We start from the raw sequence: 22,779 nt of genomic DNA on the forward strand, positions 1-22,779 counted from the left end.
TGTCCTAAACAAGTTGGCTATTCTGACATTGTTCATGGAGGTGTCAGGGATGCTGTTCCCACTATGTTCTCTTCGTTGGTACACTAGAAGCAGCCATTGGTTTTACCATCAGCTAGGGGTTATTTCCGGGCTGAGGTGATTAACCTCATCCCAGTAATAGCCCATAATACAGGGAGCATGTCTTTTCCGACTGACTGAGGACTGGCTTAAGGCTTAAGGGGTATCTCTGTAACACAGAGTAAGGTACCTTTGGGACAAATGAGGTGTCATTTTACCGAATACTGGATTGCTGTTCTTCAGCACCCCCTAGTGGTTACAAAGATTAGACATCAACACAAACTAACTCAAACCAGGCCCTGGTTTAATTATATATATATATGTGTTTGTGTGTGTGTGTGTGTGTGTGAAATGACTGTTGACATTATGTATGATATTGAGAGCCTTTGTTTATTTTTCTCCCATAGTTCAGTTTCACCTTTGTGGAAACGCACTCTGTCCAGGCAGTGAAGTTGCGGCCTCGCTTTCGAGGCGGCTGGGCTGATGAACCATCAGAGGAGAACGGGGAGTTTGACTCAAAAAACAGGCCCATAATCTCCTCTGAGGGAACCTACCCCTGGAACATTGATGGTGACTTGCTGGAGCTCCCCTCTGAACTGCTCATCAGGTAGGGAGTGCCCATGGAGTTGTGGGTAATGGCAGTCAAAAATGGCCACACCCCAGTGACAGGCCATTGGTCTACTGCATTTTTGCTGCTTCTATACTATCCACACTATTAAGTGATTATTAAGTGGTTTTGGAGACCACACTTACACATTATGATCTGTTGAATTCAAACAATTGTACAGTGAGTGTCAGACATCATCCTGCCTACTTGCTCAGCTGAAATGGGGTGTCTTTTTCTGCAGGGTGCACCCTCAGCTTATCACACTTTTTGGGGTGAACATGGAGGAAACCGAAGAGTCCCCGATCAAGTGCAGCTGCATTTAAGCCACTGTCTCCACGGCAACTAACCAAAGGCTTTTCTAGGCATAATAGGCTTCACATGCCCACTGCTGTGCACAGCTCAGCTAAGGTCATTACACTGTGAATATCAGGATGTCATAGTAGACAACACACTGTTTGCATACACAACATGCAGTTCATTTAAATGCAAAGGCAAAATACAACCTTCAGACATTCCAGTGCATAAAAACTCAAAGCTAAATTGAATGTAATCTGTAAAACATAGCATTGTTTTTACAAACCTTTAGTTTTTCACAAATCACACTTTATGAAGTACAAAATATTATTTAAAAAATAAAGCTATTAGATAAAACCGAAAGCAGAATGTGTCGAATGTGTTGAAAAACAAAAAACATTTTGAAGAAGCTCTGAAGAAAGTTTTACTATCATTATTATTTCCGGGTTCAGACCTCCTAAACTGCAAAATTTGGATAACATAGTTTAATTTGCCAAAATCCACTCCCTTTGGAGTATGTGGATATGCTGTTCACCATACTAAAATCCCCACATTTACATTAATTTCACAGAAGAGCGGCCAGCACAAAAACATAACTTTTGCATGGATACACAAAAATCTTATTTTCTTAAACACTTGCAGACACAACACAACAATGGCTTTACAAATGATTTATTACCTTGGCTTTATAGAGTGTACATAGTTAAAATAAAAAAAAATAATTGCATTGTCATTTCTATGGTCCATTAAAGGTAGGAACACGTCAGTGCCACTGTACACATGATCCAACCTGTACTTAATACTGTCTTAATTAGAGACAAAATGTGATCCCTTCATTCACATATCTATATCCAGTCCTGAAATCACTGGTGAAGTCAGGCAGGGGGATTGCTGTGAAAATACTCCACTGAAAATCACTCGGCCTTTTCCTGTACAGTGCTGGTGGAAGCAAGTTCAGTTGCTGGCTAGGAAGGTGTCTTCTGCTCTGCCCCTGTGTTGTAAATGGGCCTCCTGCTTTGCAGTGACAGCGTGATGCTTTCCCCACAGGGGCACCGCACCACCAGCACCGCACCGCGGCACCCAGCTGCGGCGGCACAGCCTGGCACAGCGCGGCTGCGGCACCCGTTCCCTCGCACACCGCACCGCTCCCACGCGTTACAAACAGGGCCTTTTATCCGTCTGTCTCTGTGCTCGTCTTCACGCTCGGTTCACCTGTCATCTCCTTTACCTTAGTAAAAACAGGTTTTACTCCACTTATGCAAAACTGAGAAAGAAGGCATCTGAGTGAACTTATGAAATCTAGAAAAACCGACCAGTAAACCCAACAGAGTATGAACCTGAACGTAGCATGAAGAATTGCGCATTTTAAATGGTGTCCTACCAAACTGAGGATCCAGGCAAGGAGGGTAATCAGACATAGAAGCCAGTAACAACACTGACAGAGTTACAGCGGTCATTGGCTGAAATGGGAGAAACTGTCCAGAGGACAGCAATCAGTGTAGCACTTCATAGATCTGGGCTCTTGGGGAGAGCGGCAAGGTGGAAGCAACTTGGAGGCCATCATTAAGCCAAGCCTGGGGCCTCGTTTATAAAATGGTCTTATCAAATTATATCGTAAAAGGTGACTTACACTGAAAACCATGATTAAGTCCTTATTTATAAGATCCCAGGTTGACATGAATATCCTATTTCTATGTAAAATAGAACAATTAATTACCTGCTGGTTATGTGGAGGTACACCAAGTTTGAGCGCTACACACAAATCCCCAAAGTGAGCTATGTGCCGACTCTAAGAATAAAACTTAACTGATAGTCCATGCTCGCTATGGCTTATTCCCTTATTTAGAGGGAAATTGCTGTTATTGGCTGCATTCACAAGACAGTTCATTCCAAAGCAATTTCACATGCGTTCACATTGAAGTTCATTTGAGATTTTTATATCACGCGTTTGTAAGATACAGATACGGCATTTTAAACCAACATTAGCAGCTTTTTGTCTCAATTATTTTTATAAATCAAGTATTAGAACAACTTGGGAAATCATTTTAAGTTTATGTTTAAGTCAGAGAATCTTTGTATAAATTAGGCCTGTGGATCTTACCAGAAGGCATTTGTGACAGATCCTGATGCCATGTGTAAAAAAAGATGTGTGGCCTGATGAAACTAAAATTGAGCTTTTTGTTCTGAAAGCTCATCACCCAGGTAACACCATCCCTACCATCAAGCATGGAAGTGTCATGTGTGACAGTGTCATGCTATGGGACTGCTTTTCCAGGGACTGGGAAGTCTGTCACTTTCGGGGAAAAGACAGAAGGAGTGGAACACAGGCAGAGAACCTGTTTCAGTCGAGAGGAGATTTCAGATTCGGGCAAAGGTTCGCTTTCCAAAAGGACAATGCCCATTGATAATCTGTGGCAGGACCTGAAGGGACCTGGAACAAATTATCGTGATGGAAGGGGGAGGAATCCAGATTTGCAAAGCTCACACTGACATATACAAGAAGACTCAGAGAAGTAATTGCTACCAAAGGTGTATTTGCTTAGTACTGACATGGGGGTGGAAAAGAAGATGCAAATGATTTTTGTAAATAATACATTTAAGTTTTTCAATTAAAAAAAAGGATTAAGAAGAAACAATATATATTTGCACCATCAAAGTGCAAAGGGAAGGCACTTTCAATACCCCATATAGAACCCACCCTGCTTAAACCCCATACTGACATTTTATGAAGCAAAAACATGTAAAATTCACATACAGTACAACATTTTCAAGCTCAGTCATTTACAGTAAAGTGCATTTGGTCCGTACTGCAGCCAATGCATTTAAGATAGGAACTTAATCCAACTAAGGCTTTTCTACTGGCACTTTGAGAATAAATACTGTAAAACTGTAAAAAATGTTTTCAAGTAATTAACTTTCAAGCTTTATGCTAAAAAAAATTTCATTAAATTATCATTTTGCAAACACAGTCTACACATTTTGGAAACCTAATGTAATGTCTAATATAATGATTTTTTTCATTGTATGACAACAGCCAAAGGGCCCACTGCCGCCTTGTATTCTTTTTTGAAAATGGATTTTGCATTTCGATCCAACAGGGCAAAATCTGCAATGTTGGTCTTGCTGAAATATGTCTCCAGGTGAAGAAGCTAAATTACAGATAGAAAATTCTTTTCTTAGCTATCATTGTGCTCCTTCCTCCCACAGTGAAGACATCCATGGTCATTCAGCCCCTGCTAGGACAGCCAAGGTGCAGCAGACTTCATCTTACATTGAATTTCTATAAATACTTTGAATGTGTTTCTTCATTGTCAAAATTCATATCCTTCACCCGTGTCCTGAGGTTCATCGAGCAAGCTGGCTTGCATCAATATTATCTTCCTGTTAAAGAAACCAACCTGTGACAGAATGAAACATTACTTGCAGTTAGGGGTGTAATAGAATTTTGTGACACTGACAGACTAACAGACATTCAGTTATCAAATGACAAGCTCAGAAAGAAAAAGCATGGCAACAACCACAGATAAATGAGAAAGTAAAATTGTACATACTGTAATATTTGTAACTATTTAATAGTTTTTGGGACCCTATTTACATTATAATTTATTTAAAAATAAAGGCTAATCCATGATGACTTGATCATGTCTTTTTTTTGCTTTAGAAATACTGCAGGAACCCTGCATATTCAAATGGCTAATTCCACACCGTAGTTACACTAGTCTTGAAATAAATAGTGTCGTTGATGAAACTATTGTTTTTGATCAAACAGATTTCTGGGAAACTGTTAATGGTGTGCAAACCCACCTTCTTGAGGCAGATTACAAGAAATGCCAGTGTTGCACCCCCGGTGAACAGACTCGTTACCAGGATGACAGCTCTGTCATGAACTGACATCTGGCCACTATGGCCCCTCAGAAAAACCTGCACCATTGGGAAAAGTATTATAAAAATGGAATTGGCTGTTCCATAGCAAAGCAAACAGGCTAATATGATTCAACCCTTACAGACAAAAGGATTTTTCTGATTTTATGAAGCAATATAATTCTGTAAGTACTCTAGTATGGTTGTTACTGCCTCTGAATTGATGGCGAATGCGATGTGAGTGGTGGGCCTACAAACACTTGTTGCCTATAATCATTTGCTGTGACTACGACTATTAAACAACAACAACAACAATATGTAAACATTGAAGGCATACTGTCCTAAGCATACAGTAAGAACCCTGGACTTGACTTTCATGAGTCTCTCCAGGCTCATCACTTACACAGGCAGCCTTCTCTTCCTGTAAGTCCAGGACATGCAGGTCTTTCATTGGTGATGCAATAGCTGCGCTCTCTATCGTAACAGCGATCTTTCCCTGAAACCAAGAGGCAGCATTAGGTTTTCACGTTAAATTGGTCGATTAATGGTGTTCAAGGGCTCTACCCCAATTCTGTGGCTCCGGCCTATAAGAGACTCTATTGTACTGCAGAAACTGCGCAGGCTCTTACTGGGTAGTCCTGCAGCACCGTGGGGTTCATCTCCACTGCCACCAGCACATTGGCCTCTTTCCCCACGTCCATGTCTCCTAACATGCACGTGATGTACAAGCACATTTGGTCGTTCTTCATGCAGTACTGAAGGAAAGAGAGGACATCCATTCAGACCTACTCATTAGTGATGAGAATGCTCCAAATGTTACAGTCACAGCCAAGCTGAGAAAGGAGAGTACAATACTCACCATATGCCTTTGCCTTTGTTCAAAAGGGGGGAATACCAGGTATTCAAAGATGAAAGGTTTTGTCATTTGATAATAATCGTCAGTTATATTGGTGGAATTTTTAATGTCACAGCTCCCAAGAGACGTCTAGAATATAAACACAAACTCAGAATAGTCGCAGAACCCATTTAAATATGGATGAAGAAATACAGTATATGACTTCCCTATTGAAAACAAATAGAACTTCAGGAATATACATTTTGTTTACTGAGTACAAACAAATATGTAGATATATTTCTACCTTTCTATTATTTATCTATTTATCATCTACATACCAAGCTACCAAACTAATGTATGACATAAACCATAACATGCAAATGGAATGGCATATCAGGGGTGGCATATATTCTGAAGTGCAATATATTGTTATATATGCACTGGCATTGAGTGGAATATAGCTTGTATCGCTATTATAACAGCCTTAACAAAGGTTCAGACAAGTGCAATACTGTAATCATCATGTACAAAATATTAATGTCATACTGTATCACAGAATTTTCACTTGTGTTGAATCATTGTGTTTTCTTGTGTAACCAACTTATTCTTACCTTTACATGCAAAATGTTGAGTAATATGTGTTGGTATGGTACCATATGTCTGGGGATATCCATTTCAACTTTGGCTCCTAGAGCTTTGCTCGGCCCAACATTCACAACCTGCCAACACCAAAAATCATAGCAAATATGTCATACAGCAATTGAGGAATGACTACAGAGCATTGACATTTTAGCCGCCAGTGATGACAGCCATAATGCTTTTTGCAATTGGTGCATAAGGTACGCAGTAATACAACAGAACAATCCACAATAATTCTCCTCTTTTTTCCATGTGAAATGTTTCACATTGGCAGTGCGACATTGTTTATTCCCCACCATTTTCGTCTTTGGTTTGCAGTCATCATTGACCCAAGGCTATAGCACATGTATCCCTGAAGATTGTGCACTCCTCCAAAGCAACTGCTTGCAAGCCAGTGACTACTTTATATATATTTTACAGGCCACAAAATTATCTGTAATGGTCTCTAATACAGAAGTAATTAGGCAGTTAACTGTCTCGTGTAAAACTACCCTGCCTTTGGTGGGATGAGGCAGACTGTGCTACCCTCCAGGTCACAGTCCAGCAATGACATAACCCAGGCCTGAACCTGTGACTACATGGCTTTGCATGAGGAGTGACCTTTACTGAAATGAACTGTTGCAAAACCCAAGTGAGCCATTTGGAAGCCTATGTATCCATTACCCTGCAGCTACGCAGTGTGTGACCTGACTGAAGATACTGTACTTTGACAGTGCTGTGTGTGATGCTGCAACCTGACCAGCATTTATCACAGATATGATTAATCCTTTTTCTGGCACATCCACTGGGCCCATTGCAAGGCTTGGTCAGAGTTACCTTGAAGGTAAAATTGAACTTCTCTGTAAATCCAACACTGCTTGGCTTATGTCCAAAAATGAATGTAGATGGGGTAACAAATCTGCAGGCAAAGAAGAGGGGACAAGGCCATTTTAACTCAGACAATATGGAGGGTTATGAAAGACTGCAGAGAAAGACTGCACATGCCACCATGCTGTGATCATTTCAGAAGCAACTAAAAGCCGCATCTGTGCAGTGTAATCTTTTGATGGTTGAGAGTGGTTTCTGTGGTTCCACCTCATAATTACTCATCTCTTTATCAAAAGTAACCCAAGCCTGATCTGAATGTTTGTAGATGTAGCCGTTCTTATCTCTCTCCATCATAGGCTGAGCCATTCTCATAAACATACTACTTAGCAACAAATAATTAAAAACCACAAAATAAAGGAAAATTTATTTGGTAACTGCAGGCACAGCAATGACCAATGGCCTAGCAGTGTGATGTTCTGTGCAAGGACCCAAACACAGACCAGGGAAATCCAAAAAATGTTGTCTTTATTCAGTCCGAGGTTCGAAGCCAGGTAATCAGAGAAAGGACGGTGCCGAATCGAGTTTCCAAAAGAATTGTGATAAACAGGCAAAAAATCAAAAACCAGGAGATCAGAGCAGCGAAGGTACAAAGGGACAGGCAAAAGAGAAGTCAAAGCAAAGCAAAGGTCAAACCAGAAGCAAACAAACCAAAAAGGGGCAGGCAAACTCGAAGTCGTTCAGAAGGGGTGTCTCAGGAATCTCGATAAACAAAGGCTTACTAAATATCGGCACAATGAATTCGATCAACGTTCTGACCGGGAGCTGGTGGAAAAGACTGACATTTATACACTGGGGAAGGTAACAATCAAGGAGGGGTTAAGTGAGTGAGGGCAGAGTAACAAACAACATCCAGGTGAAGAACATTAGGATAACTAATAAAATGACAGGGGACTGACAAAACGCGGACTGGAATCACATAGACAACAATGATAATAGACGGCCTGGGTTTAGCAGGTAAAAACGCGTGCAGAGAGAGAGAGGTGCAGGCAATTGCAGAACTCAGCGTTAGAGCAGGCTAGAAAGAAAAGGGGCGGAGCTACAGCGCAGCATGGAAAAGGGGAGAATGGTTAATGTATTAGTATAGTGATCTAAACTATCAAAAACCCAAAACTAGAGTGTGTTAGTCCATTAGTAATATTCACATGTTAGTATATTAATGACGTTAGTACTTTACAATCTATAAGTTAGTAAGGATTAGTAGAAATTAGTAAAACTAGATATAAGCAGGAAGTAAGTAAAACGAGACTGGAAAGAAGGGGGGGAAACCACGAAAACCCGGAACCACCCGAATAGTGAAATCACACAAATACAGGGGAGTGAAGCAGCTCAGGGAACACAGAGACAGTACTGGGGAGACAAGTGACCGGGAGATACAGACTACAACAAGCAGTATGCAAGCAGCACCATATAAATATTTTTTCATTATTTTATTTAAGGGTGTAATGGCATGTATTCATACCAAAGTATCAATGACACTTTTGTTTCAGATATGTATTGAGAATGACATTTACCTAATTGAATGTAGCTACAATAAGCAGCTCCTGTAGCAACTCCTGTAGCTTTCTCCATTCAAGTATCTAAGCATTGTTGTGGTACAAATATACTGAATAAATTATAATACAAATAACAATATTTCAAATACTGCAAGTAAGATCTAATCTACTGTGTCAATTCTACTGATGCCTGTATAACATGCTTCATGATCCCAGAGTTCCTTAGTTCTCTTAAATGCATCCTTCATTTATTAACCTTACTTGACCAGGTTGGTCAGCTGAGAAAAAATTTCTCAGTTAGAGCAGTTCAACTGAGAGAGGGAATTTGACCAGGGCACTGCAGCTAACATTTCAAATCTTTCCTTAATTAACATCATTTTAATGACCCAGACCAGGGCTCTGGTGTCAGTTTCTCAATTTTCCATCTGAAAGGGAGCGACTCCTACAGCACAGTGTCCCAGTCGCTGCTGAGCACTGGTTTTCTGCTTGGTCAACAGGGAATACCGCCCCTACTGGCCCACCAATTTTACTTCTAGCAGCAAATGAATTTTCCCAGAGGTCTCTTATCCCAGTAGGAAGGAAGACCAACTGTGCCATCAGGCAGAAAAGGGCTGCAGGGTGGCGTGGCTGATGGCTGGTGACCAGATATCTGTGATTATGTCAATAAGTTTCAGTCATGCAGTGATCCATGAAAACATGGACCATCTGTCTGTGGACACTGCTGCACAGCAGGAACACAGCACTGTTGAAAACATTTTTCATATAATGTCATAGTTAAATTCAGTTTTTTGTCAATCTTTGAGTTTCTAAACCATAATACCAGTTATAACAGTTATAATAAAGACAGTGATTTTTTCCCTCCCTGAAACCAAAAGTGAATACAGTTTTTAGGGAGAAAGCTGGTGAATTTTAGAGAACATTAGAAATATGTTATGGGCTAAAAAAAATGTTTTGTACATAAATAGTGCTTTTTTCATTTTTGAAAATATAAGATTATATATTGCTTTAAACAGTAAAATCTCAACCATTCTGATTCAAAAGCAGTTTCTATGAGTCTAGTTTATAGAAACATGGACGAGAAGTATTACTCTAAAAGTCATAATTTAGAGCCTGCATAACCCATTCAACAAAATATGTTCTGCACAAACAAGAAATTACAAATAAGAAATTTAACAAGCATACTCCTTCAGGATAAACAGCTTACCCATGGGTAGTAAGGTTGACACCATATCTCAAAGGTAACATCAGTCTGGCAAAGTTATCATGGAGAAGGTCTTCATTTTCAGAACTCCGACTGAGAATAATAACATTCACAAGATTTAAAACCAGGGAAACTGTATGCATCACAGTGTTAACTGTGTGTAATTACACAAGAAATAAAGAATGATTTAAAAAATAACCAATTGAATTTTGGTCAAGATGAGTGAACATGCACTTCCATATCCAAAGCAGAATTAACAAAGATTAACACACACATAATTAATTTGACCAGCTATGATGGCACCTGCATTACTCAAATGACCTAGCTTCATTCATTTATATCATAATGCTCATCTCTCAGGTACCCCCAAAAAGTATTTGTTCTCCCTAAAAGCAGCAAGAGAAAGTTGGTTGTCACCTGACACAAACCACATCTGTTGACACTCACCCCATCGCTGAAGTAAGTGCTAGCTGCTTGAAGTCCCGAACATTAGTGTGATTTTATGTGACCTTAGAATGTCACATCCCTATTCTACGTGACTTGTGTAATGGAAGTAAGAATTGCAGGTATAACATTACAGTTATCTGACTTTCACTCAGACCTCAGCAAGTGGCTTTTAGAAATTCAAGTTTAGTAAAATCTGAATGAACAAAATGTGTATTAATAAAATGTTCACAGATCAAATTCTCCTATAACTAAATACCCTATAACTAGCTACATTAATAAACAAGCATGAAACCGTGCAGACACACGGCGCATCTGTACAAAGTGTCACGAGTAAAACTTGGCTAACTATATATCTAGCTATAGCATGTCCTTACCTCTGTAACATTATTTGTTGTCCTCCATGTGTCCATACATCTGTATCGGTGGTACGTGATAAGTAGGTTAACTAAAGTATGCGAAACGCTAACATGTTACGGTTAGCTAAAGTAACGTTAGGCGATAAAGCTGTGCTTAAAAATCTCGTGCCGTTCGAAGTGGTGATTTTGGGAGATGCACTTGCGCATGCATCGTACTAAATGAAGAACCACCTGCACATGCGTCCCACAGGTCGTCCGTGAGTGAGTGAGTGAGTGAGTGACCACAATTTGCCATGCATAGTCCACGGCGGCAGTTCCTGCGCGCCGTGGGGCAAATCACTACTTCCATGTAAGAATTTAAGTCATCTATGACACAGAATTTGGGCCTTTCTCAGATCACACAAATCTTTTTTCCCCACCAAATACTGCCTGAAACACTTGTCTTGGTCATAATTTTACACAGAAGTTAAAAGAAACTGGAGCACTCCAAGGTACATTTTCAGCAATAATGCAGCAAATGAAGAAGCTCTGCACTGTTACTTTTTTGCTGACCCTTGTGTAAGATTCAACATGCAGAGGAAGGACAGTATTTACCAGGTAGCGTTGACTGTGATATTGAGGTCTCCTGCATTGCTGCTCTGATTAACATCCAGCAGAAAGCTGACAGTGTGCTAAAGGCAGAGGGAAATGCACCATTAGAGTGAGGTCTTCTGGACACTGACACATACCAGGATATCTTTCAAAGGAGAAGAGTCATTTTGTACATACTAATTTCTTTCCTGTCTTGGTTACATGCATCATGTGCTGTAATGATACTGTAATTGCAGGGCTCAAGAAAACCCAGCTAACAATTATGGCTTCCAGAATATTCTTGGAAAGATATGGCAAATGCTCCCAATGTGTAAATTTGTCTGGTCCCCTGGATGTTATTAACTCAATCAGGTGCCAATGTATTAGTGGTTGTTGAGGTAAGACTACCAATACTTTCTAAACTACATTTGTAAAATGTCTTGAAAATCCTGAAAGGCACAATATTATTATAGAAGCTATGGCCCAAAATTGTACATGCTACACAACCCCTGCATGGAAACACAATGTGAAAATAATGGGCATCATAAATGGATTGTTGCAGAACTTATTGTTGGGAGCCTTGGAACCATGTCTGCAATTCCAAAATAGGATGAATAGCAAATTTCAGACAAAAGGCACAGTTCACTTAAGTAATGGAGCAACCATATTTGCATATGTTAGCATGTATTATACCTTTTCCAGAGAGGTAATAAACAGGTTCCCCACACTGCAGTCCAGCCCTGTGAAGGCTTTGTCTTCCTTGGTGAGTTCACAGCTCACATACTTCAGCTCCTGAAATCACACCGGTATCTTCAGTTGGATGACTCTGCATGCAATCAGTGCATGAAGCAGCAAACATCTAGTTCAGGACAGCCTCCCGTCTGAGCATCTTTTCAGAGTGTACTTTACCGCATCAAGAACTTTGATAAAGAACAGGTTGCTGGGGAACCTCAGGTAAATCCTGGGGAGGAAGGCGTCATCACCGCTGTTGACCAGAGTCACGTTCAACATGACCGTCTTCTTCTCCCCCAGCGCAAAGTACTGCACATTTTTGTGGGACCTAAGGGAGAGTTGTGACATGTTAGAAAAGAGAGGTGAGATTTCTGTGTATCAGAGAGAGGTTTTGAAGAATGCCTGGATCTCTTTCCAAAGTTGCTTTAGACCGGAGAGGACACACTGGAGAATGAATATCCCTGTTAGACACAGACATGACTAGAATTTCTGAGCAGTCTACTAGAGCATTTGTCACAGATCCCCTCAGAGACTAAAGCTGGCATCTGGACAGGATGCAGAGGGTAAGAAAAGACAGCCTTTCACAATAAAACCCAAGTAAAGCTATGCACAGGAAGCTTTTCATCCTTCCCATTTAAAAGACAGAGATAATGGCAGCACTACGCTGCAACTGCTTTTTAGAGGGACGGTGGGCCTGTGTTTACTCAGACACAATGGCAGTGTTTACTGCCATTTCCATACCACCAGGAAGGCTGCTGCTTCTCAGCTCAAAACACCAGGTGTACATCTGCGAGTATGACATGCAAATACACACATATATTCCTGACTTATGAATAATCAGACCTGATGTTCCTAGCACAGTGTAGAAAGAGATTCAAACAGCAGTTCATTCTAACGGCAAATGTCTACATATTCATAGTCAGGTATGTATTTATATGCTAAGAAATAAAATCTGAGATAAAAACTTTACTGTTAATGAAGACAAAAAATAAATAAATAAATATATCACATAACCAGAGTTTGTTAAAACTGTTTGAAGACATTTTTTAATGATTAAAGCAGAGGAAGTGGGGCTCTAGAACAGCTCTGTTAGTAAAATTGGTGGTAAAATGTCACATTTGGCTGCCAAAACTATTATTTAACTGGCTATTTCCAGTAACAGCTGGGTCTGTAGTGACCAATTGCACAGACTAAAGTCAACCCCACAGAGGGAGAATGGAAGAGACGGGACATACTGTGGCAACACCAGGCTTGCAGAAACCTGCAGGTTCGTTGAACAGTTGACCCAGGCACAGTATCGGGCAAATTCTGTCTGTGAGAGAGTAGATAAAGCATTGTACAAGAGTCCTAAAAAAAGAGTTTGATAGCCTATTCTCAAGCCAACATGTCAAACCATTATCCCGGTTACACCACCCAAATCGCCATTGATAAATTAATGACCATAGTATTAAGCACAGATGACAATTGACAGCAATGTTTACAAGCAACACTCACGTGTTAAATTCAGTCCAATTGTTTAGGACAGCAAATACTGTACAGGGGATGAACATCTAATTTGCACAGAAAAAAATACATAAATATATAATAAGGGTATGCAGGTATATTCAAAAAATGATACATTAAATAAAAGTGGTCGGTGTCAATATACACAGTTCAAATGAAAATGAAAAAGCATCAGAAGTATGAATGTCAAAACCTTTTGCATGCATTACTGGAGAATGTGGCTGCTTTTGTTCACCCTAGAGCCATGGTGGAAGATTTCTGCGATTCTTACTAGGCCCTTACCCAGAAAACTGGAGGAAAGTCTTGCACAGAAAATTGACTCCTGCTGCTGTTCCTACTTGGAAAATTTCTGGAACATTTACAGGTTAAGATGCATGAGTGAAAGGGGCTTATAACTAGGGATGCACCGATTGATCGGCCACTGACCATTATCGGCCGATAATACTGCAATTGGTCATTGGTCGATAGTATGAAAACAACCGATGGTCAGCTCTGATTATGTCCTGTCAATCAAAAGGAAAAAATAGTCTATTGTTGATTTGTAATTCAAGAGGTGGTTTTCATTTTCTTGTCAGACACAAAATAATGCTTGTGTCGAAAGTGCTGTGACAGTAACAGCGATAGATTTCGCTTTCATTCACCTCTGTTCAGAATGTAAACTAGTCAGGCATTTTTCGTGGTAAGAAAATTTTACGACTATGTGAGTCTGGCCAAAACAAGAAAAAACTCCAACATGGGGGACGGACAACCAAGTATTAAACATTTTTCTTCTATGTTCATGATGTGCTAATATAGGGTTAGAGGATGCCAACATTAAAGTTACAATCTCGAAGATTTCCGTTTCGTTCTCTTTGGCGGTACCAATGGCGAGAAGCGGTAATTGCAGGTGTGTTTTTGGACCTCAATTCCCATAGATCCAACCGGATCCAACCAGTGTCGCCTGTGTGACGTCAGTCAGTTGGCACCTGGGCCACACCAACTATTACATTAATTATTTACTGAATAAAAAATGGTTGTTATACAAGTAACGTTATGTACATACTCATTCATTGTCTAACATTAGGCTAACTTAAGCTGTCTTTACACTGCCGAGCCGGGTTAAAATGCTGTAGCAGACCTGGGGTAGAATTAGTGATGATCAATTTCCACAGACGTTCTTTATCCACCTTGTGCGCGGTATGAACATCTTTACACTGCAGAGAAGAATTTGCGGGATTTGCTGCGGCTTGTACAATTATGTATCTCGTGCACACTAAACAGTCTTTCTCGTGAATGATTGCTGTGTGATATTTTTGAAACAACTGCCTTGCAAAATGTTACCGCTGGTGTTTCTGGTTTTGCTAGCAAACTGTTCGAGAATAAAGCGGAGCTGGGTGTTAAATTAGCAATCAGAACAAGAAGAATAAAACAAAAACAAAGGAGATTTCACCAAAAAAGGGCATCAAGGCTGAAGGAGGCGTAATAAAATAATAACAACGCTAATCCATACTGCCATATTCTTTTATTTAGTTTTCTCCGGCTTGACATCTTTACACAGAAATCAGACCCGCTCTGCTGCACCTATACCCTGGCTTTATTCCGATCAATATATTGATGAACTTGATGGCAATGTAAATAACGATAACGTTAAGGCCAGTTCAGATCAATGATTCGCAAAGGAGACAAAACGGTTTTAGAATGTTGCAGAGAAAAATTGCAGCGGTGTGAACTGGTTAGTTGCAGAGCGTCTGAAGCCGTTGCCTGGGGTCTCAAAAGACCCACCTTGTCAAATCGCTAAGTGCAGTTTTAGAACGTTTACAATGAGACATCTTGGAATTTTGCAGGTTGCATACACAGTCTCGTTGCGAATCATTGATCTGAACTGGCCTTCAGTTAGCTACATTGCAAGGTTGCAACAAGGTAGCATTGCATTCGATAGATGGTTTGCAAGGTCGGTACCGGTCGGTAGTGTTAGCTATCGTTTTTTCTAATTGTTAGCTGACATTAGATTGTGTTAATTACATTAGCTAGCTAGCTAACGCAACGTTACCTGATATGAGAGATGGATACTGTGCGCAACGTTGTCTAAACTAATGTTGCCTTTCTTGAAATGGTCCGGTAGCTAGCGTTAGCTGTGCAAATAGCTATGCAATTTAGTAGTAAGAAGTTACTTAAATACACTTGATTAAAGATTATATTTTTCATGGAAAGAAGTGGTGGTCTTTTTTATTTGAGAACACAGCATCTTCAAAGAGGTATAGATTTCAAATTATACAACATAAGAGTAATTGTCTGTGTTTGCAAACGTGTGCTCCCACTTAATTTGGTACTCAAATGGCAAAGGAGTATAAGGCAGGCCTGCAGATAAGTCTAACCATCAAGTTACACAAACAATTAATTCCTAGAGAGAGAGAGAGAGTAGGTGTGTGTGTGTGTGTTTTCTCAGAGTTAGGACTAAGGGGTCAGGATTGGCCTGGTTTTTGAGCAGCTGTTTGAAAGAAGCAACAGTAAGGGTAGGCCTAAGTGTTATCGAAGTCTGACACTTGATAATAAATAAAACGTATACATAGTGATACAATTATATTATTACATTATCGGCTCCTATTATTACATTTTTAATGATTTTTTTTTAACCCAGCTAATAATGTAATAACCAGTCAATAATCTAATAACGTATTACATTATGTGCAAAATGTTATGTTATTGGTTCAGAAATTTTATTACATTATTGGTAAGTTATTACATTATCGACTATTATTACATTAAGAACGGAAAAATTATTACGTTATTGGCAGTTATTACATTAACGGTAGTTATTACATTATTGGCTGCTACGCTAGCAGACACTGGAAAAAAAACAGTACGTCGCTCACAAACAAGTGAGTTCAAGAGCGAGCCTGTTGCGTTAGCTCCGCCTACCCTCTCTGGCGGACCAACCACTGATGGGTGATGGAAAATGCGTCACTAACTATGCACCGCTTGTGATTTTTTCCCGGGAATGTCGCCACAGACACCCAGTTCTTTAATCATAAATTATAATAATAATAATAATATAAATGAATATAATAATAGGCTCAATCACCATTGTGTTACCTAATTCAGCGATAGATAGTGACTTAACAGACATTTATTTTATTACTTTAATGCACAAGGTGCATAAAACCTTGGTAAACCCCCCAAAATAATGTCAGATGTATCCCTATTTTTTCCCCAATAGCTATGCCTCAGACCCAGCAACACCCTGATGTAAAATAATTTATTCAATTTTTTTCATTGAATGTTCTAAAACATATTCTGTCAGACAAGTTTATAACATTGTTAAAGATGCCATTGTGCAGTCTTAATTATAATGAAGCAGAAGTTACACAGCTATTCTTTCCTTGTGATCATTTTAAGTCTATATAGAGCAAACAAAAAGTGTTGTTATATGTACTGACATATAACACATTTGAACACACTGACAATAAAACAGCACATGCCTTACATCGCAGGTTCAGCATCACAATTAGCATCTGCTCATGTAAACCAAATACATGAAGTTGCATAGAAGCTGCGGTAAGTATACCTGGTTGGCAACCTGATTACTGTCCTCCCTCCTCTGCTGGACCGGTTTGAGAGGGGGGAAGCTCCCGGTCACCTCCTCAGGAGGACTGTGCTCTCCCAGCTCATATTTCAGCTCAAACTGGATTGGGGTGAATATATCTCGGACATCTCGCTGCAGGGGAGAAGAGAAAACAGAAAGAGTACTAGTTTAGCTCATCATGTACATTAGAGGTCCTGACCAGTCTCTGCAGACTGTGGTTGCTGAATTTCAAGTGAAACAATATCAATGAATGAATGAATGAATGAATTAACATGAGGTTAAAGTTCAGACTATCAGCTTTAATTTAAGGGTATTACATCCATTCCAGGTAATCCATGTAGGAAGTACAGCCCTTTATATGCATACATTGCCCTCCTAAAGTATTGGGACAATAGATTAAAATCTGTGACTGTCGACTGAAGACACTTGGATTTGAGATCAAAAGATAAATATAAGACAGAAGTACAGACAATCTGCTTTTATTTCATGGTATTTACATTGTTATATGTTTTCCCATTTTAGAGAAACATGTTTTTGTGCTGAGTCCCCCATTTTTATTATGTGTAAAAGTAAGTTAATGGATGACTGACAAGTGTTAACTGTTGCTCGGGTGTTTTCTTTTGCATGGATTGTTCACATATAAAAGAGCAGCATTTTAGCCTTAGTTTTCATCTGTGGAGAATGCATTTCGTGTCAGAGAGAGGTATACACCATCATGAAAACCAGTAAGACTAACTATGGCTGAAAAACAACTAATTTGTAAGCTGGAACAACAGAAGAATTCAATAAAACAGCAAGGAAAATGTATATATAAAGTACAGCAGTTTGGAAATTCTTGAAAAATAAACAAACCACTAGGGTTCTCAGAAATGAAGTCGGTCAAGGGAAGCAACCACAGATGATGACAGATTTTTTTAAAAGCTGTGAAGAAAAAATCCCCTAAGATAATGGTCAGTGACATCACCAGCAGCCTCCAGAAGCATTCTAAAGCAGTTAAAAATGTATTTATTGCTGTAAATTGCTAGCAAGCCAACTGTTACAATAGCCCATCATACTTGCAGCAGTGTCAAGAGATGTGTCCATCTTCACATAACTTTTTTTATAGCCAACCGTAACATAGTCTTGCCAGCATTAATTTTTTTCTTGCCAACAAACCCCACTACGTGGCTTTACAGGTAGACTGAGCAGTCTGTTAGAGTAAAAGTGCTTCTCACCAATTCACAAGCTGATTGCCAAATTCACTTTTTGTATAAAAACTTTGTAGGTAACAGGAATACTTGTTTGGCAAAGAGTGCAGAACCAAATAAACAAGGATTTCTCCAAATCAGAATGCAGCTTCTTTTGATCAAGGCCCTCAAAATTGAACCATTTATCTTTCACGCATCCAATGCTTGGGTATGGTTAGACCCAACACTGCATTTATATTTATGTTTTTCCATTGCCATTTACCCTACCCATGTAGGCAAGCTACTTCATAGCTGGACGTTTGTGAAAAATAAAGCACACCTCCCAGCCAATCAGAACTGAGTATGCAACCATGCCACTATATAAATGCAGTTAAATGCAAAAGTACTGGGTGCATAAACTAATTACGCAAAGATGTACAGCTGGCCAAGAAACAGCCAAGCAGCCAATTGCCCAATTACTTTTGATTCCTTAAAATGGGGAAGACTGTATAAAAATGCAATTCCTACACAGATCACCCAATATGGATGTAAAGAGCATATACAAATACATATATATACATACACATATGCACAATGCGCAGCTTATGATTTGGTACATATATCGTACCACTTTCTCAATGTTTTCTCTGCTGTATTCTTTGCCCTCTGCATTTTTTTTCTGCCATTGTTAATGGTTGAAAAGTTCTGGAGAGGAGTCTGGCAGGTCCCAAATCTCAGGGTCCACTGACTGTGGTGATGGGATCCCATCCCCTTGGGCCTGAGCTGGACAACAGCGCGATGCATGACCTGCATTCCGCTACAATGTTACTGCGTCCCAGTAAAAGAGCTGGACTCTGGCCACCGCTATAGGCCCTGCGGACCAGCGCAATCCTTCCAGCACCGAGTGGACACAGTTGGGCGGCACAGCTCAAAGTCAAAGCTGGGAGGTTTGCCCTTTATGGTCCTCAAGGTGGTCGAAGAGAACACAATATATGGGCAAGGGATAAGTGCTTCAACAGATCCACACACAATGCTTTTCACTTCTGTGTGAATTTTTTTATATTTATAGCATCTATTTTTTAATCTCTCAAAAGGGAATGCCATTCAAATTTACATATGCATATTACTAACGCAGTAGCCATAAAAAATTCTGATTGGATCTCTAAATGATGGTGAGCTTCACTTTTCGAGGTTGCCAGTTTGTGGTGTCACTAAAATTCAACCCCACACAAATTCCCCTGAAAATAAAACATCATTATAAAAAGAAAGGGGTGGGGTGCAGTTCTCACAGAGCAGTGAATGAGTGAGACCGGGGTTTTATCTGAACCACCTCCACCGCATGTTTACTGGAAGCGGCTCCACGCCTGGGTTTGGTCTGCAAAAACAATGCTGTGGTTAAAGCGTGATGCTGCACGCCACTGGCAGAACGATAGACCTTCATCAACAGAATATCATATTTCACTCGCCTCCGGCCGGAGACCCACAACGCCAGGGCGTGTCAAGATCACCTACACAGCGATTGAGCCGTCTCCTCAGGCGTGTATGCATATACAAGCAGGATGTGTGCGTGTGAGAGTGTGTGAGTGTGAGACTGGGGGGGGGGGAACAAGGAGAGAATAAGGAAAAGGAAAAACAAAAGAGGCACTGTGAGGGAGAGAGGAGAGGGATGGAGGGATAGAGATAGCCTGCTATTGTTCCTCTGCATTTGCCATGTAAACCTGCAGTTCAGAATGGAGCACTGAACTGAGTCCCCCTTACCTCTGTTTGGTATGACATTAATTACTCAAATTATCCATTAATTATTCGCAATATAAAACATATGAAAAGCACACCTGCTTTGATGGGAATTCTGAGGGCATTGTTTATGGACACCACAGTCATCGTGGCTTTAAATAATGATTTGAAAACAGGAGGGAATAATTAATTACTCTCTATTAACCATGAGATGGATCGGATGGCCCTGAATAGCATGAGCCAGAGATTAGAATGTAAACTCACACCGTAAACCGTTATAATTTTGTTGTAATTTTCTCTCCTTTAGAAAATGATACGCACTCTCAACTTTGTATAATCTCTTTCCTTACTCTGGATTAATTCATGGCTTATGAATTAGTACATTGGACAGTGTCTGGTTACGTTTGATGACGGCCACACTACACGGCTTGCGTTTCCATGGCGTGTACCCCAGGTCGGTGCTTCCGTTTGGGGCTGAAGATGTGGTGGACGCTCACCCTCATGAAGGCTGTGTGAGTGACGCAGGTTAGGTTCTCTGGCTTGACCTTGACCCGCCCGGTCGTTGTGTTGGACGTCCCGTTCCCAGTGAAGTAGAATCGATAGGGAAAGGCCTGCAAGTGAGTCACGTCTGCAGTGAGGACATACAGCAGTCCTGTTTGGCGGAAGAGAACAAAAGTCACAAAATATCTAACATGGCTAATAAAAACAAGGGAGGGCACTCATATCATGGCATGCCTGAGAAATCAAATACTTTCATACTTTTGTATTACCAAATACAAATAGTCTTCAGCTAACCAGAAAGCAAATAAAGTAAGCAAGAGAAATCGCACACCCACATTTCTGGGTTTATTGACCATATATATAAATTTGAAAAGTGTTTGCAAACATCATTGTGTTTTGATTTTAAAAAGGTCATCCCAGGGAGGGCATTGTTACTGTTGATATCACCGTGTATAGGAAAAATTACGGTTTCAATTAATAATGACAAACATGGAAACTGACTTCGCTCTGCAATATAGCACACAATCTGAACTTAATCTCTACATAATCTTCTGAAATCAGTCATTATAATATGAAATCCCTCTCATCAGCCACTTAAAGTATCTTCAATTGTTTGCCTCATGGCACCACTTTTGTTTGTTTGCCTGGTGCACCACTGTACCTCATTTTGTCATTTCCTAAAAATGATCCATCTTAAACATTGCATATAAATGTTACTGATACATGTCACTAATAAATGTCATTGACATCAGGAAATATGTCAATGACATATATTTCTGAAATAAGTACTCAAAACTTTGCATCTTTCTTGGGTAAGCAAAGAACTTGAAGGGCTTTGAGTTTATTTCATTATTGGCCTGTAGAGTTGTAGAGAGCCGGTCGAGAGCTGTTTCAGGCTTGGGGGCATGTGGACTGCAGGAACTAATGTGCCTCAGCTCAAACATCTTCAGATGGAGACAGTAAAAATAGCAACTGAGGCACACTAGCTTGAGTTCAGTAAACTGTTGTGGTTTGTGGAGAGATCAGTGTGTGAGAGCCTTCAAAATTTTCAGGTAAGGTGTTGCAGAGTTCGCTGACTTAGTCTTCCATCTCACACAGAGAAGGTGAAGTAGAGACAGCCATGTCTCAACCTGATATTCTTCTCAATGAGTGCATGCTGAGAAGAGGTAAAAATGATGCCCAATTGGTGATAAACCACCTTATAATTCCTGCATGAATAGATATGATCTATAACTAAATGCATGAGTCAGTACTGATTTATGTGAATGTCATGTTATCTGAGAACATTGTTACCCAGGTCTAGCAGCATTGCTTGAATTAATCCAGTGAATGCAGTTATGTTTCTCCAATATTGAAAGTCACTTTGGATAAGAACATCTGCTAAATGAATGTAATGTAATGCTGTCCAACGCATTCACAAAAACCTGTCCACGATGTTACTTTTAGCATCATCTAAACCTGTAGTGGACAGGATCTGCCCCTGCATGAGCCCATTGACATTCAAAATATTTCTAGTGACAACATTTAATATTTTAGAGATTGAACAATAAATATTTAAGGTCTGCAATCAGTAATATTTCAGCAAGCAGAGTGAAGAGTTGGAATGTGTAAATAATGAGATATTACTTTGTTTTGTCCTACCTTAAATGTTAATATATTAGCTATTTGAAATAATTGTGAATTTACCCAACAGGTGAATGCACATAGGCAGTCAAGTACCCATGGTCTGTTGTAGGGAACTAGAAGCCTACTACAAGACTAGGGTGCCCAGCACTGAAATAAAAGATATATAGAATCCACACTCAGTTGCCATTTAGAAACTTCATAGTACTCTTTTTTGCAAAACTTTGGTGTGCCCAGCCATGCTGGGTAAGGTATTTAAGATTTAAGCCACAGGAAAAAGTTTGTTGTGTTACGTTTGGTTTCGGAGCCTTGAAGAAGAAGAGTCTTCCTCTTTTTATTTTGGTGGTTGTTCCTTGGTTGTGTGCTTGTAGCTGGTTTCCTTTCATCCTGTGGTGCTTATACTGGATGTGGGTGATACTTTGGCAAGGTCTGGCTTATCCGTCTCTCTCTCTCTCTTTTCTGGTATTTCTAGATTAATTGTTTAATGTTCTGTATTATGTCTTCTGTTGTGTAATTTAGAAGTACTGTGCCTGCATTCAATAAAGAATGTATGTTTTCGATTCGTTAATATAATTGACTGCTTCTTATTGAATTCAATAATTTAATCTTAACACCTGGTATAGAGCTTGTTTTGACTTGTTGGTTGATTCCACCAGTGCACTGTAGACTGACCTATCAATTAATTAATTTGGTGATTTAATGGATAATTCTCATTTAAAATAATAATTATT

The 22,779-nt window shown here is 39.8% G+C and overlaps 2 protein-coding genes across 2 annotated transcripts in view; one reads left to right on the forward strand and one right to left on the reverse strand.

Moving 5' to 3' along the window:
• Positions 1 to 1,685, forward strand: part of cerkl (ceramide kinase-like) — a 42,297-nt gene extending 40,612 nt beyond the window's left edge. The window contains exons 12-13 of the mRNA XM_035410244.1: positions 465 to 664; positions 906 to 1,685. Coding sequence (XP_035266135.1) covers positions 465 to 664; positions 906 to 987 — 282 coding nt within the window. The 3' untranslated portion in view covers positions 988 to 1,685. The remainder of the gene's footprint in view (positions 1 to 464; positions 665 to 905) is intronic.
• A 1,787-nt stretch (positions 1,686 to 3,472) lies between these two features.
• The window catches only part of itga4 (integrin alpha 4), a 31,411-nt gene continuing 12,104 nt past the window's right edge, over positions 3,473 to 22,779 (reverse strand). The window contains exons 15-28 of the mRNA XM_035410243.1: positions 20,422 to 20,576; positions 17,007 to 17,156; positions 13,195 to 13,271; positions 12,137 to 12,287; positions 11,921 to 12,019; positions 11,252 to 11,328; positions 9,858 to 9,947; positions 7,110 to 7,191; positions 6,266 to 6,373; positions 5,679 to 5,804; positions 5,449 to 5,574; positions 5,223 to 5,315; positions 4,763 to 4,879; positions 3,473 to 4,356 (exon numbers count right to left, since the gene is read on the reverse strand). Coding sequence (XP_035266134.1) covers positions 4,270 to 4,356; positions 4,763 to 4,879; positions 5,223 to 5,315; positions 5,449 to 5,574; positions 5,679 to 5,804; positions 6,266 to 6,373; positions 7,110 to 7,191; positions 9,858 to 9,947; positions 11,252 to 11,328; positions 11,921 to 12,019; positions 12,137 to 12,287; positions 13,195 to 13,271; positions 17,007 to 17,156; positions 20,422 to 20,576 — 1,538 coding nt within the window. The 3' untranslated portion in view covers positions 3,473 to 4,269. The remainder of the gene's footprint in view (positions 4,357 to 4,762; positions 4,880 to 5,222; positions 5,316 to 5,448; positions 5,575 to 5,678; positions 5,805 to 6,265; positions 6,374 to 7,109; positions 7,192 to 9,857; positions 9,948 to 11,251; positions 11,329 to 11,920; positions 12,020 to 12,136; positions 12,288 to 13,194; positions 13,272 to 17,006; positions 17,157 to 20,421; positions 20,577 to 22,779) is intronic.

The sequence above is a fragment of the Anguilla anguilla genome, chromosome 3 (assembly GCF_013347855.1).
Source record: "Anguilla anguilla isolate fAngAng1 chromosome 3, fAngAng1.pri, whole genome shotgun sequence".
NCBI lineage: Eukaryota > Metazoa > Chordata > Actinopteri > Anguilliformes > Anguillidae > Anguilla > Anguilla anguilla.